General features: G+C 41.7%; 3 protein-coding genes across 6 annotated transcripts in view; all 3 read right to left on the bottom strand.

The window, feature by feature from the left end:
* The window catches only part of mybpc1 (myosin binding protein C1), a 28,464-nt gene extending 25,409 nt beyond the window's left edge, over window positions 1–3,055 (bottom strand). For all 4 annotated transcript variants that reach the window (XM_030046174.1, XM_030046171.1, XM_030046172.1 and 1 more), the window contains exon 1: window positions 2,809–3,055. In XM_030046174.1, the coding sequence (XP_029902034.1) occupies window positions 2,809–2,830 (22 nt within the window). In that variant the 5' untranslated portion in view covers window positions 2,831–3,055. The remainder of the gene's footprint in view (window positions 1–2,808) is intronic.
* A 2,178-nt stretch (window positions 3,056–5,233) lies between these two features.
* spi2 (Spi-2 proto-oncogene) lies at window positions 5,234–7,441 on the bottom strand. Its single transcript, XM_030045325.1, has 4 exons — window positions 6,728–7,441; window positions 6,565–6,644; window positions 6,277–6,424; window positions 5,234–5,770 (listed from the first exon to the last, which is right to left on the bottom strand). Exons 1-4 carry the CDS (start codon window positions 6,870–6,872, stop codon window positions 5,463–5,465), a joined length of 681 nt encoding a protein of 226 aa, XP_029901185.1. The 5' UTR covers window positions 6,873–7,441; the 3' UTR covers window positions 5,234–5,462.
* A 53-nt stretch (window positions 7,442–7,494) lies between these two features.
* On the bottom strand, window positions 7,495–10,042 carry spic (Spi-C transcription factor (Spi-1/PU.1 related)). Its single transcript, XM_030045324.1, has 5 exons — window positions 9,387–10,042; window positions 9,128–9,215; window positions 8,750–8,868; window positions 8,532–8,637; window positions 7,495–8,404 (listed from the first exon to the last, which is right to left on the bottom strand). The coding sequence occupies exons 1-5, from the start codon at window positions 9,426–9,428 to the stop codon at window positions 7,917–7,919; spliced, it is 843 nt and encodes a 280-aa protein (XP_029901184.1). The 5' UTR covers window positions 9,429–10,042; the 3' UTR covers window positions 7,495–7,916.
* Window positions 10,043–17,989: the final 7,947 nt, after the last annotated feature.

Raw genomic sequence — 17,989 nt, 5'->3', positions numbered from 1 at the left:
CTTGCTGCTCAACGTCTGATATCCTTCCATTTTGTAACGATCCCCTCTGGACATTCCGGGTCAAAATTAGACATAGTCACACCTCACAGCAAAACAACGTGTTGCTGGCCACTGGGCCACAATCCTGCTGGGTAACATCATGCATCCAAGAATGAGACCCACTCTCTCTCTGTCTCATCACCATAGAGATAATGAGTGTGGAGAAAGGTATTGTTTTACCTCCGAGGACTCCCAGTGCAGCTGACTGGGTTGCAGGTATTTTCAGCTGTTGCCCCTGCTGGCGTGCAGACAGAAGGGCTCATACAGGCTCCAGCATGAGCCAAACTGCCGACAGCTTCATTTTCCTAATATAGACCTCTGTTGCTTTAATAAAGTTGAGCCTACATTAATGATACTGAGCTTGTCCTTGTGGTGATTCTTTGCTTTACTATGGCACTGTTTCAGCGGCGCCCCGAAGAACGTCTTTGACTGGTTAACGTTGTTTCTAAGAACTCTGGTTAAGAGAAAGTGTACCACAAAGACAAGGTGATGAACTGAGCATGGCTGAATCTAGCTGGAAGCTGTGGTTTGGTGGCAATTAGCTGTCGACAGCCTTTCACCGTGCCGTTTACCCAGGGATTGATTTATGTGGTAGTGTTTAGTATCACACTCAGCAACCCTGTCAGAGGACAGGGCCAGGGAAGAGTGATAGGCCTCAGTAAGAATAAATATCATGAAGTGAGGACAAGGACTTCTCTAGAACTGAAACTCAAAACTTTGAGTTAAGCAGTATTAAGTGGATGACAGAGCTGGAAAACTTCTGGTATCGAGGTCACAGGTTTGTTGGCTAAGTGGCTGACCTCTGAGTGTGGAGAGTAGAAGAGAGATGTTTTGGTGTGTGCCACAAGTGGGTAGGGGATAGGTGGAGTGGTGGGTGAGAGGGTGATGGGTAGAGATGGGGGAACCAGGGATAGGGATTAAAAGTGCGCTCATTCTGAACTATTCCAGGGACAAGAATCCCAGTCCCAAGAGATCCATGGGCAACTCAGCCAGTCCGTCATCTCTCGTCTGACTTTTTAAAGGGGGTCTAAAACAACAGTGGCCGCCTCCTCTTCAGCTGTTCAGGCTCATTTAAAGAACAATACTTTTCTACCCTCGTTTATCTGCTCTTCTGGACACAGCAGCTATTTATGGACAGTGCTTGTAGCAGACCGGAATTTTCTTCCTCCCTTTCACTACAGCTTTATCTATGAGGGTACTGTGGATGTGGATGAACATTCTGGGATGTATCTATGATATTTTAACAAAATATATTTTGCAAAGCTGCTTAATGACAGAAGCCGACCTGTATAAATCCCCTGTGTGGTACTGAGCCTTGTGTCCAATGCTTTCTGTGGCTATCCCAAACTCTTTGTTGGCAGCAAGACTCTGCATTTTATTAACTGCTAATAGTGCAGTTACACGGTCCACATAAGCTTGAGCTAAAGTCTAAACGGTGAGGAATGGCTGAGGTTTTAAAGCTTACAGCTGGCTAGTTGAGGCTGCCAAAAAGGTAGATAAAACTGTCTGTCATCTCCCTGAATTTACTGATGCAATTAAAATAACCTCCATGAAAACAATCTTGAAAATCCTTCCAATGTCATCATGTAATCCCTATTGTCTGAAGGCTAGAGAGAGTCCACACAGACAACAGGCTGACGGTGTTCAGAGGGAGGAGTGTATGTGTGTATATGTATGTGTATGTGTATGTGCATGTGCATGCCATGCTTGATGTGTGAAGAATTGCTGCAGAAAGATCAGAGGTCCACTGGAGGATAAAAGAAAAAAAACTGGCTCCCATCACAAAGGTGTCTGAGTGCTGAGCAAAATGTTCCATTTCCTCTACATGGGCATGTCTGGCTCCCCAGCAAACCCCCGAAGAGCTGAACTAATGAAGGCGGGGGGTAATACCATATCATAATGACAGACAAGAATGGATTAAAAGGGAATGCTGATGGACATGATAGTACAGATGACTGAAGCTGCACTGAGGAGAAAACATCCAAAGAGAGGGCGGGGCAGGGGATGGGTTTAGATGCTGTGTAAGATTGAATATGGACTTGAATTATTGTGGGCAGGTCTGAGGGATCCTGTTTGGCTCCATCTGCCAAATGAACAGATTGACCATTCCTCTATGTCTTCCATCAGTCATCCGGAAGACATCCCCAGCTGGGACGTGCTGCATTGTTCATCCTCATGAGGCTCAACCCATGGACTGTTTGTCCAAATTGCATCATCATTCAGGGGTTTCAGCTCAGCGCCCAGCTCAGCCCAGAGCCAAGCAGCAGCACTCATCAACATTCCTCCACTGCGCTTCATCATCACATCTTCCTCCAGCGGGCTCATCCACGAGAATCCAGCATGCCAACAATAGTATCTGCTCACAAACCTCAAATCTTCTCTTGCCCCCAGCGCGGTAGAAACATGCAAGCATCAGTAATACAATACCACTGTCAAAGTCACTTTCAGAATTACCATGAACAAGCTGGCAGGGTCGTTAAATTGTGAAGGAGCTCCCATCAAGTATCAAATGACTCTGCTCTCCTCAATTCAACACAAGAAACAGCCAAACGTGAATTTCACAATGCAGTGAGCCAGTTACAGTAAAGGAAACAAAATTTCTTTAAAGTTTATTAAACGCCAGCATCATATCGAATTAATTAAAACACGCTGTGCAGCAGTCTCTGAGCACAAGGTTCATTTGGGCCACCTCTAAAAAGCTCTATTTTGGGTCACATTGTGGTTCCATGCTACTCCCATCCTCAGCGAGGACAACATTGGCACCCTTACCTTTCTTTGTGGGCTCTGGCATCTTGAGCCGGGTCTTAAGAAAAGCGTCAAGCAGGACAACAGGTGCAGGTAGGTACCCTCAGAACAGCGAGACTGTATGGGAGGCCAGGTAAGGCGTGGGAGCCCTCAGTCCAGGAGGGGAGAGAGGTGATGGGACACCAGCAGGAAAAAAAACCTCTGGGACCCACGGACCAGAGTGATGGGAGATGAGAAGGGCACAGGGATACAGTATGGAAATCTCAGTAGGGGAGGAACAGTGACAGATCCAGGAGGGACAGGCTTTGAGGCCTTATATAGAGAGGTGGCATGCCCCTCCTCTTTGTAGTGGTCACTGCAGCCCCGTCCTACACCTAGCATCATTGTCCCCTACCCACTGGCTTCAGTGCCAGCGTTTTTTTGGGTAAGCTTCCTCCCATAGGGCTCTAATTTGGTGCTGGGTGGGAAGCATTAGCAAGGAAACAAGAGGTTCAGGCTCCCAAGCTGTGCCTGAGCTGCGACGAAGAGGCGACATCTTTGTATTTGCTAAAGTCAGGAATTATGCTATGCAGTATATTTCCCAAATAATTGGCTAATAGAGTTCAAATCTATATTAGTTTCCAAGCTGGGATATATATATATATAAATATACATAAATTGGTATATGTAAATATTAGGCCCTTAGAAGTCAAGATTCACAGTATGTCAAGATCATTATGGCTATATTATCTTGAAATTATGCAGTGCAAACTGTTTGTTGAAGACCTCCCTGTGATAATTGAGATAAGGGCTGCAATAGCCCTAACCATGCACTATAAAATTAGATGAAGTGGGAGGAGACGAGCCAGATAATCAAATCCGGAAGTGGGACATATAGGGGAGAGGGTCGTAATGCTGATGTAACAGTTATTTGATGTTATGTCCTCTCATGATACACCATGTATGCAGAGGCTTTGTGGATTTATTGTTAAAGAAAGTTTGAGATGACATGCATTGACTTGATGTGAAATGTCAGATATCGGCTTAATCCGGCGGTAAAGCTGTCCAAGAACAGTAGGATTCCCAGCCCGGCCAATAAATAGTGGGGAGATGCCTGGGCAGTGGTTGTATGGCCTATACTTAGAAAGCTGTCATAAACCTTGACATTTGACGTATCTGACATGGAAAGAGTGTTTGATAGAGAACTATGTCATTGATATGACTGCTTTGGTCCTAATTAACCTTTTTAGCACGTCAAGCATGAGTGATAAATTTAAGCATGGTCTGTGATAAGGTCGTGAGGAGGCAAGACTACATCAACAACCTTTAAAGCTGCTGGATTTATAAGCAGCAAACAGTGCAGTGCTTTTTTAACCTACACATTAAGGCTTCTTAACATGGTCAGCCCAAAGCCTCTGCAGAATATCTCACAATATCATATCCACTTGCGTACCTGAGATGGCATCTGATCTCAACATGGGAGTGAGCTGGAAAAAGTGCAATTAAATCTACCGGCAACACCAAGACAAGTCAAGGCACAGCTCGATTTGTTGGCCGCAAGAGCCTTGCAGACTGTATGAACAAAAATGTATCCTACTGTAAAAAAAAAAAAAGAAAGAAAGAAAATCCAGAGAATTATAGCAGACTATGTACAGTAACATCTTTGAAATGCGTCCATGTGATAAGCAAATATGATGTGCAAACCAGCGCATTTTGCTTTCATATGATGTGGAAGCCTTTAATTAAGAACATGCTCTCGACTTAGGTGACTGTTTTCATAATTCAGTTTGAAGTATGTGGCCTTTCTTGGTAACAGACACCCATAGCTCAGTTGGCCCATTTATAACTCAGAGTGGGCTCCAGCAGTAAATGCTAGGCTTAGGGAAGTATCATGTGGGTCTGCTACAAAGAGCACACAAAACCATTTGGAAGTGCCAGGGCCGGGCGAGAGTTCACATCACAGAGGCGATTTAACCATGAGGTCACAGCAGGCAGGAAAAAAGACACACGGGGCGCTGAGGCAGACGACACTGACACCTTGTGGTTCCATATGGCTATCAAAAGTCATACATGGACACACACACACACACACACACACACACATGACAACTGGTCAAGAGGCACATGAAGCAGCTGCATAATTCTTTTCTGTGAAGGGAAGTTGGAGTTTTTGCAGTGGCTTATGCGGTCATGTGACCAAAAATCCTCATATGTCTTCCCTTCCTCTTTTGAAGAAAGAGCAGGAAAGCACATCAAAATAAATATTAGGTACACCTAGTATCAGTTAATTCAGCAAAAAATAAATAAATACATGTAATAATAATAATAATAATAATAATAATAATAATAATAATAATAACTTTACATGAAATGATAAAATGATATACTTACTAGTTTCCTACTAAATCTGTTTTTTGAACCATGAATAATCCAAAAGAGATTCACCAACTGTAATGAAAGCATTTAAAACTTCTTTGTAAAATATTTATTATTATTTACAGCACAAAATGAGTCACAAACAGTATAAAACACAGAGAGGAATGCTGTTGTATTTGTCCATGTAACACCTACTGTACACTAACAATGGAATATTGTTGGAAATAAAGGCAAAGTCTTCATACATTTTGCATTTAAAAAAGTTTCACATCAAAATGTCTAAAACATCTAGTTTTGTCTTACACAAGATAATGTGAGCCACATTACACATTTCCACGATGACACCTCTGCAGCGACATCAGAGTGTCTTGGCTGAACTGGTAGGTGAGCTTCTTCTTCACCTTGAAAATCTCTCCGGAGCGGGCGTAGTTCCTGAGGGCCCGGGACATCTTCTGGTACGTCATTGGCCTCTTGTTGCCTTTCCTCTGCCCCCACAGTGCTGCGACCTGGTCCTTGTTCCTGGAGGAAAAGCGGAAGACCCCGGTGGCTGCCGGTACCCAGGACACACAGTGGGCCATGCCTGGATCCTCCAGCATCTCAAACAGAAAGTGAAACAGGCGCACCTTTCTACCTGCAGGCATTTGGCAAAGAGGACGAATAAGGGGTGTGGAAGTTGTATTTCTGTAGTTAGTTCTTTTACTATGATAGATTTAACATCCTTTTCACTTTCACTGCAGTGGTTGTTGCTGCACCTTCAGGTGAGGGATTTGAAACAGGATCTAGCTGAAGTGGTTGAGTGTGATCAGGAATAGCTCAGGCAGCTGTCTGACTCTAACAGTTAATAGCTGTGGAAATAAAAGAGTTAATCATTTCCTCAAACGATTCCCAGATCTCCTCTGCGATGGGGTGCCACGTAGTGGAGAGAGTAAAGATAAACACTACGGTTATCTGATAGATATGTAAAAAAAACAACTATTGAGCCGTGTCATGTACAGCTCCATTGTGTTTTACAGTAAAGGGAAGGTCTCGTATTTGCCCTCTTGGTATTGTTCCCCCCAGGCAAGCACCAGCACCAATAACAGTATTTAGTGACCAAAAAAAAAAAAAAAAAAAAAAAAAAAAAGGAGAACTCACTACCTCCGGCTGCTGTGGTGTGGCGTTTGGATGATTGCCTTGCTGGTACAAAGTTTGGCAGTGACCCATGCTCAGACAATGTGGCTGTGTTTTGGTTGGGTGTCGGGGGGGCATCGTGTGCCAGAACTTGTTGTAGGGCAGGTTTGGTTCTCTTAAAGACATAATGGAGAAAATAAACATTAGTGGAACACCAGATTTCACAATAACCAGTGCCATTTAAAGCAGATTAACCTGTTTTTGGTATGTTTTCAAACAGAAAATAAGGACTGAAAACAGCATCATGTTACTTACCGGCGGCTCACAGCCGGTCCAGGGTTGTTCAGGAGATGTTTCATCCGCAGGTAAATGTCTTGTCCAGTACACTTCATCCACTGGAAATGTAAAAAGGTGTATGCTGAAATATTGAGATTAATCAGTATATAACTATACAATAATTAACTGTTAATTTACCAACCTTTCCCCCTGGGATCCCCTCCAGTGTTTTGTCTATAGTACTCCTCTAGGAAGTCCAGGATCACCTCCAAATCAGTTTGGTTTTCCTGGAAGGAATTTTGATAAAGATACAGCACTGAGCACTGAGCACTGAGCAGAAACAACATTCAAATTATTTGCTGATACAGATAACTCCACATATTTTCCACAACAGGCCTGTGGTCCTCTTTACCATCATTGCTGATGTTTAGTGTACGGTAGTGTAACTTAAAGACTTCAGAAAGCTGCACCAGAGGCAAAATGCACAGAGACTCTGAGAACATGCAGACTCCTATTATACCCCCTGATGTGTGTGCTTATGACGCCTGATGTTTTTTTTTTTTTTTTTTTTACCCAGGATTCACAGGAACAATGACCACCATCCCACAAAGCCCACCGCCACCACCACCACCAGTCAACCCATCAACAAAGCCTCCCAGCACTGACCACATCCTCCCCGCTGAATAAGATAAGACCCGGGCCTGGAGCCTGGCTGCACACAGCGCTGCCTTTTCAGGAAAAACACTGCTGTATTTCTTCTCTCTAATAACAGGATATGTCTTCATTTCATATTGTGATATTGGGCTACTGTGGAATAAGCGCTAAATCTTTAGCTCTAATACAGTCTTTATATTCTTGTTCAACCAATAATTCTGACAGTTTTCTTTTCTGTCTTCTTTTCTCTATCAAGCGGGGATGAAGGCACACAGATTCATTTATTGCTCATGTACAGATGCTCAACAGTCCAACAAATTGTTAGAAAATTATTTATTGATGTACAGCAAAAAAAGTATGCAAACAGTATTTCTTTATCAACACTTAGTAAATTATATTAATCCCTCCAAGTTATCAACAATACTTACATGTAAGTGCTTATCACTGGTTGCTTACTTAATACAAAACTTTCTGTATAGTGAATATTTACACCTTGAACCTATTCATTATCATGAAAAAACAACCCTACCATGACTCCCACTGCTTAATACAAAGAGTGGATCCAAAACAGAGTATAAATCCACTTAATTGTTTCTGGTTGTGACATTAAATCAAATCCCATAGCAAGCAGATGCACTAGGAACTGAATACAGGCCAGGAAGGCTGACAGTATTACATTTTCAAGTATTTTAAAATGTTTTAAACTTCTCAGGGCTGTGGCCAAACTGTTCTTCAGCTCACGCCTTGGTGACGCTGTGTGAGGTGAAGCTGGTGGCCAGATCGTAGTCTTCCTGGAGAGGGTAGTGGCCGTACCAGTTCTGCCAGTCCGGTGCCACAGAGCCGCAGTAGCTCCGTTCGGCTGGGTTTGGCTGCTGCATGTGGCCCTCGTCCTGTGTGGTATGTAAGGGCAATGCTATGGGGACCCGGGCCGTGCCGGTACCAAGCCTCTGGAGAATCAGTGGGTTGAACTGGTAGGTGAGTTTGCGGCGCACCTTGATGATCTCACCAGTGCGGCTGTAGTTTCTCAGGGCCCGTGCCATCTTCTGGTAGGTCATAGTCTTGCGGTTGCCCTTGCGCTGGCCCCAGCACTCAGCCAGCTTCTCCTTGTTCTTGGAGATGAAGTGGAAGGTGCCGGTGCCGCTGTCCGTCCACTGGATGGAGTCGCCCATGTTGGGGTCGTTCAGAGCTTCATGAAGGTATTCGTACAGTCTGAGCTTCTTGCGACCTGGAGGGAATTCATTTGTTCTCATTTAGTATAGAAGGAAAAACACTCAGAAATCCCTGGGAGTTTCTAAAGTGTACATGTTTTTTTTCTTGAATAATGTGTATGCTGATAGCTTAAACCTGTTAACCTTTGCTGTTCCTCTGTGTGGGGAGGATGGAGAAGAACTGAGGGGATTCGGTCGTTATAGTGTGATCCAAGGAGACATCTGGGATGACCTGAGGCCAGGAATGTGGCTGTGAGAGAGGCATTGATAAATGAGAAAAACTGCATCTGCCTCCATCTCTCTGTATCTCTGTATCTTTCTCCCTCACACAAACTTTTTTTTTCTGACTATGTGATACTTACAGCTGTGTCGCTCCAGTCATACATGGGCCCCGGCACATCAGCAGGGTGTGTAACAGGGCACCAGGAGATCTGACACAGAGACGGTGGCTGGGGACCCAGAGACTCATAGTATGTGTAGCCTGAAGAGGAAAAATTAAAAGGAGGTAGTGAAATAAAATATTACATAAACATCAGTTGTCCAACTATTTGGATTTAAACAAAATAAAAGACTGAAGCAACAAAATTTCTAATGTGTAATTTCTATTTTTTATGTGAAATAGCATGAAAAAAATATTCTAAAGAAGGATAAAAAATACTTGAATCTATTTTGCATTTATGGTTACACTTTGCATATCATGTAAAGTCTCTATTTGTCTGAGCTCAGCTCTGGAGATGTACCTGGATCATAATATGAGTTATTTGAATGCTGCTGAATCACATCGATTGCATCCTGGAAGTGTTGGTTGATGTCGCTGTCCAAGGGACTCTGGCAGATAAATCAGACCAAACTATAACACCGTCTTATGTACAGATGATCTTTTTATTTTAACATGTATAAAAAGCATATCAGAATCTGAGAGACTAAAAAACATACTAATTTACATCCTCAAAGTAAAATATTGAATATATGGCTGAAGGTAGCGTCCTTGTGACTCACCATCTTGCTGTATGTCTGCGTGCTGTCCTCAGTGGAGGCCATTGCTGTGTGAATGGGTGACTGTCACCACACTGGTGCAGGTGCACAGCACTTGGACAGGTATATATACCATGGTGCAGACCTCCAGTACCTGCTCACAGCTCAACCAGTCGAATAGGTGGAGAGGTTGGTCGATTTAAATGTGTTAACGTCACAATGTAGCCCTATACTTCTCTTTTTTGGAGGAGCAGATCAGATACACATCTGACCATCACACCCCCACATTGTGGCGATCCCAAATGAGAAACAACAAATAACTCTTTTATTGCTACGCAACCCAGGAATATCATACTCAGTGCCCCAAGGATTTGCATAGGTGGGGAGATAATATCTAACATCGACCTCCCTGATAGGTGCTGTTTACCTGCACGGTTTGTTGCAAATTGAAATCTGAGCCTATAGAATTGGGGGAAGTTTTCTCTTTTGTCATTTGTTTTCTGCTCACTAAAATGTGTTGAACATTTGTTAAGTTCATATGATAAAACCCAGTGAATGGACTCTCTGATGCTGTGCTGGTAGGGAATTATTTCATTATAATACATAAATAATAAATAAGGATTTACAGCTCATTTTTTAAAAAAAAAATCCCAAGTAAATGAGTCTTTTATGATTTGCATTGAAACTATAAAAAAGTTGCATGTTTATGCATAATGCATAAATTATTATTAGCTAAAGAAATTACTAGAAATATTTTTTGAATTTCTACTACTATCAAGGCACTGTAACAGATTTGACTTCTTATGCTCTCCACTGATTTCTAAATGTTATAAAACATTTCTCATTATCAATAAAAAGTGTTTTCCGCATTTACTATCTAAAATTTAACTCCACAAAAAATCATTCAATAGAATTATTATTTTACTGTTATTCTACTGTTCTATACTATAACACAATTATGACAAATAAAATAGAATTTTAAAAATAAGATAGACAAATAAATATACAAATGAACAAACAAACAAATAATTAATTATTGGGAGCCAGTTAAGGAAACATTTGCATGCCATTTGATGTCTGTTGTAATCAATAAACACTATAAACAAAATAAACACAATATTCTCTGGTGATCATTTTCTATTTTTTCCTTCTCAGTGTTTGATATGAAGCTTCAGGAAGCTCTCATAAATAAAGACCCTCAGGTCCTACAAACAACAACAAAACATATATAATATTTATTTTCAGGCTGTTTTGGTGCTGATTCTTACATTTGTATGCATTTTTAAATTTTGTTGCTTAAATCTGGTGCAATTTAAGAGCAGAGGCTTATACTGGTATTGTGCTGGTTATACATTTCTCGAGATAGAGGTATCAGTTAATTGTCAGCTATGCAAATGAAAACCAATCTTCATGATTTCTGTACATGATTCATCCTCTTGTTAATTATTTTCAGGTACAAGCTGTCGTCAGATGATAATGTAACTGAAAACTAACCCAGTACATGGAAGGTCACAGGTGTGTGACCTACTGGCAAACAAGAGCTACACTTAAATTGGAATAAAAGTAGTGACATACACAACTAATTGTATATGTCCTATTGACCAGCACGTCATAAACACAGTTTGTAAAGGTTAATGTTTAATAATGCAGTGGCCGCTGTTAAACCCTGCCCGTGCCTCGTTCACGAAGTCAACCCCCTCTTCAAATAAACACAGGCTTTTTGAGAAGTTCATTTAATCACAGGTTTACAGTTTTAAATATCAACTGACTTGCTCCTGAAGTTCCCCTTTCAGCCTGGTTAAGTGTGAACACGGCTATGGTTATGCATGCATTCAGAGCTGGAAAGATTATGGATACAAATAAATAAAGATGCACTGATTATAGTACACCCAAATGTTGCCTGGTGAGGTTACAGCAACACTCAGCTGGCTCCAGCTCAGCTGATGGAATGTCTGATAATTGGTTAAATTAATCTGTGACTCACTATTTTCACTGTTTTTCATTATCATCATATTTCATTATTATAACTGGTGTGTGTGTGTGTGTGTGTGTGTGTGTGCGTGCTTGTGTTTGTGTGCGTGCATGTGTGTGTTTGTGTGCGTGCATGTGTGTGTGTGTGTGTGTGGGAGGAGGGGTGGGAGTTAGTGTTTCCTGCCTGTGCAGAAAGCTGATAAAAACACAGAACCACAAATCTTGTCCTTTCTCCCTCTCCATCTTTCCTTGTTTCCATTCATGGTGAAACTTCTGTCAGATGAACTCTATAAATTAGCGACCGCAGCGCTGGTGGCTGAGCCTGCAGCCTGACAGCGGTGTGCTGGGGTCGGCCGTGTGTGGACTGTGGGGTGCAGACGAGAGAATGGCTCCCTCTCGCTCTATTAGCCAGACAAATGGTCATTTGGCTCTTAACAAAGATGTTTTCAGATAAAATGTTTATGATGAATTTTCCACCAGGCATGAATTTGTCATTTTGTCAGAATTATAAAATAACTGGTGTCATAAAGACTATGATTATTTATCAGTTCTGTATCTTGATTATCAGTTGATCTAAGGAGCTCACTTTGTTTGCACAGCCTCATTTGCAACAGGGAAATGATGTGGGATGCATTTTTCTCCCATGGTAGTAGGAGTAGTAACAGTCCACTGTATTCTCTTCTATTCTCTTCTCTTCTATTCTATTCTATTCTATTCTATTCTATTCTATTCTATTCTATTTGAAGCTGTTCTAGACGATTTTATTCATTTTTATTAGAATATATTCTACTCTGTTCTATTTGAATCATTTCATCATCATTTTATTCAGTTAAATTTAAATCTATTCTATCTGAATCTGTTCTCTTCTGCTGTGTTCTATTTGAATCCATTTGTATTCTATTTTATGTTATGCTATTCCTTTTGATTCTGTGTGTGGGCCAGTTCCTTTATCTGTCTTGTAACTTACAGCAATGAAATTAAATGTTTTTCCAAACAGCTTGAAACTTTAATAATAAAACAAACAAAAAACAAAACAAAACAAAACAAAACAAAACAAAACAAACCCCTTTAAATCATAAACATCATATCATCATATTGCAGTGAAATATTTCATAACCAAAGATATTAGTTTTGTCCAATAATGGAATGCCTACCAAGTCCAAGTCCAAACAATGTAATAACTTACTGTTATCACTGTGGCCTCATCAGTTAAAAAAGTTACATCTCTTTGATATCAGTACAGGTTTTCTGACGCTTTTAACCCATTTAGAGAAACAAACATTTGACAAGGTAGTATTTAGTCTGCCAGCTGGCACATTGTGAATTTGATTTGATATTGCAAATTCCCTCTGATTAGGTGGAAGTTATGATGCTGGAGATGTCAGTGAATCTGTGTGTGTGTATGTGTGTTTATGAGAGAGAGTGAGAGACAGAGAGAGAGAGAGGGAGAGAGAGAGAGAGAGAGAGAGAGAGAGAGAGAGAGAGAGAGAGAGAGATGTGCCTCTGTGTGTGTGAAGGTGTTATATTTTCTGGCAGGGCAGGCATTTATCTGTCCAAACAAAGAAGCACTTTCCTTCCCCTTCTCAGTTCAATAGCTCTCATGCATGTTGGAACCGATGTGGGAACGGCAGCATAACCGCAGCACAGTTAACATCTATTGTACTTCTTTATTTACTGGCACTCGATGGAAATCAAGAAGTTTCAAAACCACTGGCACACATTAGTCTATCAGACCAAATGCTGGTGTGACCGCAGAGCAGTAAAGTCATTATCTGTGAGGGCAAGTTTTTGTCTGGGCTCAGTGAGATGCATCAGAAAACAACATGGATGCACACTGGTACTACCATGCTTCTAATGTGAGCTACTACTGCGTTTCATTAAGTTTAGGTATTTCAACTATATTCTCAAAACACATTTATTTTGGATCATTAGTATGACGCAAAGCATTCTGTTTTATCAAAGTAAAAAGAGCAGAAACGTATGTATATGTATGTTAAGTATAAAAATCAAAAGAAGAGAAATTGAACAGAAATTGCTTATTTGGGACAAATTGTTGCGTTAACATAAACTTGCTTGACTTTTTGTGTCACATGTTCCTCTGATCGTGTTTTATTTTTATTTTTCATTTTTTTTTTTGCTATAGATGTAATACAGTTGATGTACAGCCAGTGCGCTTTGAATGCTCAGATCTATCTTGAATCCTGACTTGAATATTAACATGTTTCTGCTTCTGATCTGAAGCTGGAAAGTCTTCAGATCTTTTGACTTTGGGTGAAAAGATTTCAAAGTGAATCTGTTTGATTTGATGTTGGTTTTTCAGACAACAGCGCATGTTTGCTGACGGGCTGTAGTGGTGCCTGCTAACCAGCAGCTGGCAGCCCAGGGCCACGAACTCCATCAGAGGCTGACAAACCTCTGTGCCCACACTGTCAGTGAACACTTGGCCTCCCATACATTTACAATGCAGTGTGCAAATCGGTTAACTACCCTGTTTTTTTCCACATTTTATTCTCATGTGCTTTGTTAGTATTTACTGGGAATTGATCTTCTCTCTGAACCACATCAGCTCTGTGTTGAGAAAAACAACTCATCAATCAACACACAGCCACAAAAAAAAAAAAAAAAAAAAAAAAAAAAAAAAAAAAATCAACCCATATAACCACGTACTGTATGTGAACCATCATTTGGATGATACACAACATGTCTGCCACTATTTTTTGATCATATCATCACGGAAATTATCCTTGCTGTTGTACAGATCATAAGACGCACAAGCTAAAATGTATCACCATGGCAACGGTATTTTATGTGTGAAAAATCTCAGCTGCAGATGTGTTTCTCATGCCCTCTCTACTCATGAATAAATGCACTTTTCTTTGACACTATCGCATATCTGTGAACGTCCCATGTAAAGAGCATCATGTAGGAGAGTGAGATGATACAAGAGACATTTTTATTCATTCTGTCATTTTCCGGTGCAACAATAACAGACAATCACACAAAGATTCATCAAACAAAATGATCAGTTTCCAAGATTCTTTAAAATTGTACCTTTCTTACATCTTTTTACATTTCTGGGTATCCTGTATGAATATATATTTATATTTATATAAATCTACAGAAATCTACAGTATGCAGAAAAACAAAGGCCATGAGCTCTGCTGTGAGCTGAGGTAGCACAAAAAGAATCTGAAAATCAAATTAATGTTCCTAACAATAACTACAACAGATATACAAATAGCATCAGACAGTAAAGAGAGAGTTAAGGGAGTGGAATATATCATTTGGAATAGATTTAAAAAAAAAGACCTGGGTTGAAAGGGTGTTTGGTGTTCTAGGAGACTGGGTTTCTACTTCCTGCAGAAGGCCACAGCACCGTATGCCATCACTCCCACCACGGCCACCACAGCAGCTCCTCCATACAGCAGCGCGGGCAGCTCGGCGAGGCGGAGCAGTTTTATAATCTTGGAACGGATGGGCACTGCCTGCGGCTTCTCTGCTTCTGCCTGAGTCGCCTCAACCGAGGGTTCGTCTGCAGCCAGGAGGGGAACCTCTGAGAATTTCACTTGGTCTTGGCTCTCCACTGAAGGCTCCTCTATTGGTGCCAGGACAGGGGGCGGGTGGAGCTTCTCCTGTGCAGAGTAAAGCTCCTCCACCTCCGAGGTGGTCACTGCAGGGACTGGGGTGGAGGTGGTGGAGGGGGGTTCGAGCCGGACTATAGGCAGAGGTGGCAGGGCCATCGGGGGGACGACCTGCCTGAACTCCACAGGCTCCTCCACACGGGGCTCTTCCACACGAGGCTCCTCCACTGGTATCAGCAGCTCCTCAGTTTCTGGAGCCAGGAGGTCGCGCTCCTCCTCCCTGAGCTCCTCCAGCTCCTTCTCCCCACCTAACACACTCAACACGCTGGTCTGCAGCTCCTCCTCCTCCTCCTCCTCCTGCTCCTGCTCCTCCTCCTGCTCCTGCTCCTCCTCCTCCTCCTCCTCCTCCTCCTCCTCCTCCTCATCCTCCTCCTCCATCCTACCCCCTTCCTCCTCCTCCCTGACATCCGCTACTGCCTTCTCCTCCTCCTCCAGCTCCAGATGAACCATGTCGGAGTTGGAGGAGTGGTTCTCCTCTCCGGCTACAACCACCTCGTCACTGCTGTCCAGACTCTTAGTGTCCTCGGGGTCCATGTCACCCATGGTGGACCAGGACTCTGCCAGGAGGCTCTCGCTCTGCCAGGGCCCCGGGGCCTCGCCCTGCGTCAGGGGCAGGGCAGCAGGGCTGGGGCCGAGGCCGCTGGCCTCCCCACCACCTCCATCCTCCCTGCCGGACTCGACTGGGACCTTTCCCTCCAGAATGAAGCCTGGCTGCTGCACAGAAAAGGCACATAATATCAGAGTGGACTCACTGCAGAAATATATGGAAAAATGAGCAATATATTAAATGACCTTTACAGTATATAGAAGGCCAGAATGTATATTAAATTAAATGCATGGACTGTGTTACATATAACAGTTGCTATATTTTTGTCATAAAGACACAAACTATAGCAAACTTTGACATCTAATAACTTTAATGGAATGTTCATTTCACTCACTTCTTTTTTTGAGTCAACAAAATTCCTTTCATCTGACTAAATAACTAATGTATTTGTAACATATTATGCATTATACATTCATTTTTTAAAATAGTTGTTTTGGTTTTTTTTTTTGGGGCATATGAAATAGTATTTTCAGTTAAATGTTTGTTGATGTTAGCCAGTGCAGCCTAGAGGATTATTATTATTAAATCTTTGCAGTCGTAGGCTTAAAAACTAACAGGTAAATCAGCAAGTACATAAATATCAATATACTTTTCTTTTTTTTCTTTTTCTTTTTTTTTTTTTTTTACATGGGAATACACATTTTCTTCAAGTGAGAGTTTTAAATCACAGTAACCTGAAATGAGACTGCAGCACATCACAAAGCTGGGCTCCCTCATGATTACCTGGTGTATTCTTCAGAGTGTCCTCAGTGACCTCAGCAAAGCTCTGACTGGAAAAAGTTGCTCACTCTTTGCTCTGTATTGCAGTGGCTGTGTCTATGTATAGCCTTGTCCCTGCATACCTTACTATCTTTATGCACTATATACATCGCCATCTGTCGCTCGAGAGTGGAAGCTATTTGAAAGATTTCACATGATGTGAGGATCAGACTAAAGCAGGGATATAAGAGAGAATTGATATTCATAATGTATGAAACACCAACATGTTTTTTTTCTGCAAGTGGTCCATTTTGCAACGCTGTCACCAGTATGAAATAAAAACTGAATATTTTCTGAAGAGTCTGTCCCTTAACAGAAGTAAAGCACTGTACATGAGGCTGTTTGCATGATTTGGGCTCAGACACGGGCATTTCTTCCAAGGTGACCTTCTTCACCCGTGCCATGTCTAAGCTTTGCTTGCAGAAAATATTTACCACCGTGCCAACCCCAGAATAGATATGCGCAACACTCTCCACTGTAGTATCATGTTCTCAACATGTTGCCTGTGTGCCTGTGAAATGGGGCACCGAGCTTTCTCTGGTTTCAGAATATGTCCCTTAGTAAGGATGAATCCCTTAACGACCTCTCCCGGGCCTATCTGTTTCATTTACATTTAACCTTAAGTCGAATGACATTTAGCAGGCGTGGCTGATTGCTGTAAATAAACTGAGCAGAAATAATGAGTAATAATGAGTCGTGGTGCCAAGAGGTGAAACGCAACCTTAATTTGCTGCAAAGCTCAAGGTATTAGCTAATACTGGAAAAACAAACAGTGAGTAAACTAGGGAATATTCAGAATAAGCTGAGTTTACAGAAGAGCTCAAACACCAGTGGGGTTCATCTCTAAATGAAAATGGCATATAATCAAAAAGAGAAGATTATTAGTTGTGTGTGTCAACTGCCTATATTGCGGTATCATGGCACTGACTAAACCTCAGACACAAACCAAATAGACTGGAAGTTTAATATCATGTGTAACTACGTCCAATAATATGTAAAGTGACATCTATTTAATTGACTTATGGATTATGTTGGGAAACATCTACACATTAACAGATTTTTATTATTTGGCCATTATTGGTTTACTATAGATGACCATTGTCACTGTGCTGGCTGCTGAGGGAAAACCAGCCCCCTCCATGTCTGTTATGCAACATCTTGGTAGTTTTTTGGGCAATAACCTCTTGCTCTTAGCTCAGCAGCTGGGCAAAATCCACAATAAGCCCTCACCCTTGTTTCAAAATCTCTAGTACGTGGTATTACCTTGATAGAGCTAAATCATTTTATTATGAATCAGTTTTGTTTTTCAGTGTTCGAAACGGTTAAACTCGAGGCTGATTCAGGAGTAAATCTGAGACCAATTTGCAAATTTTGTATATTCAATTGTTTCTTTTTTCATACCTCAATGAATTAAGACCTTGAAAAGTCCTATCATGTCACCATAGCCACTCTGGTAAACCAGAGGCAGCAGGCTACGAAACAAACGCCCCCCCTCAGCTAGCTGCAGGCCTGTGTAGGCTTCAGGCTGAGATGAACAATCTCAGTTTAAAAATGGCCAGCAAAACATTTAAAACTTTTCGGTACAGACAGGCTCCCCGGTGTCAGTGAGGAGAAACCAGTCAACCTTTTATACGATGTGATCCTCCTGT

The sequence above is a fragment of the Myripristis murdjan genome, chromosome 23, assembly GCF_902150065.1.
Source record: "Myripristis murdjan chromosome 23, fMyrMur1.1, whole genome shotgun sequence".
Classification (NCBI taxonomy): domain Eukaryota; kingdom Metazoa; phylum Chordata; class Actinopteri; order Holocentriformes; family Holocentridae; genus Myripristis; species Myripristis murdjan.
Note: the sequence above shows the minus strand (reverse complement) of the source record. Positions and strands in the feature narration are given on the sequence as shown.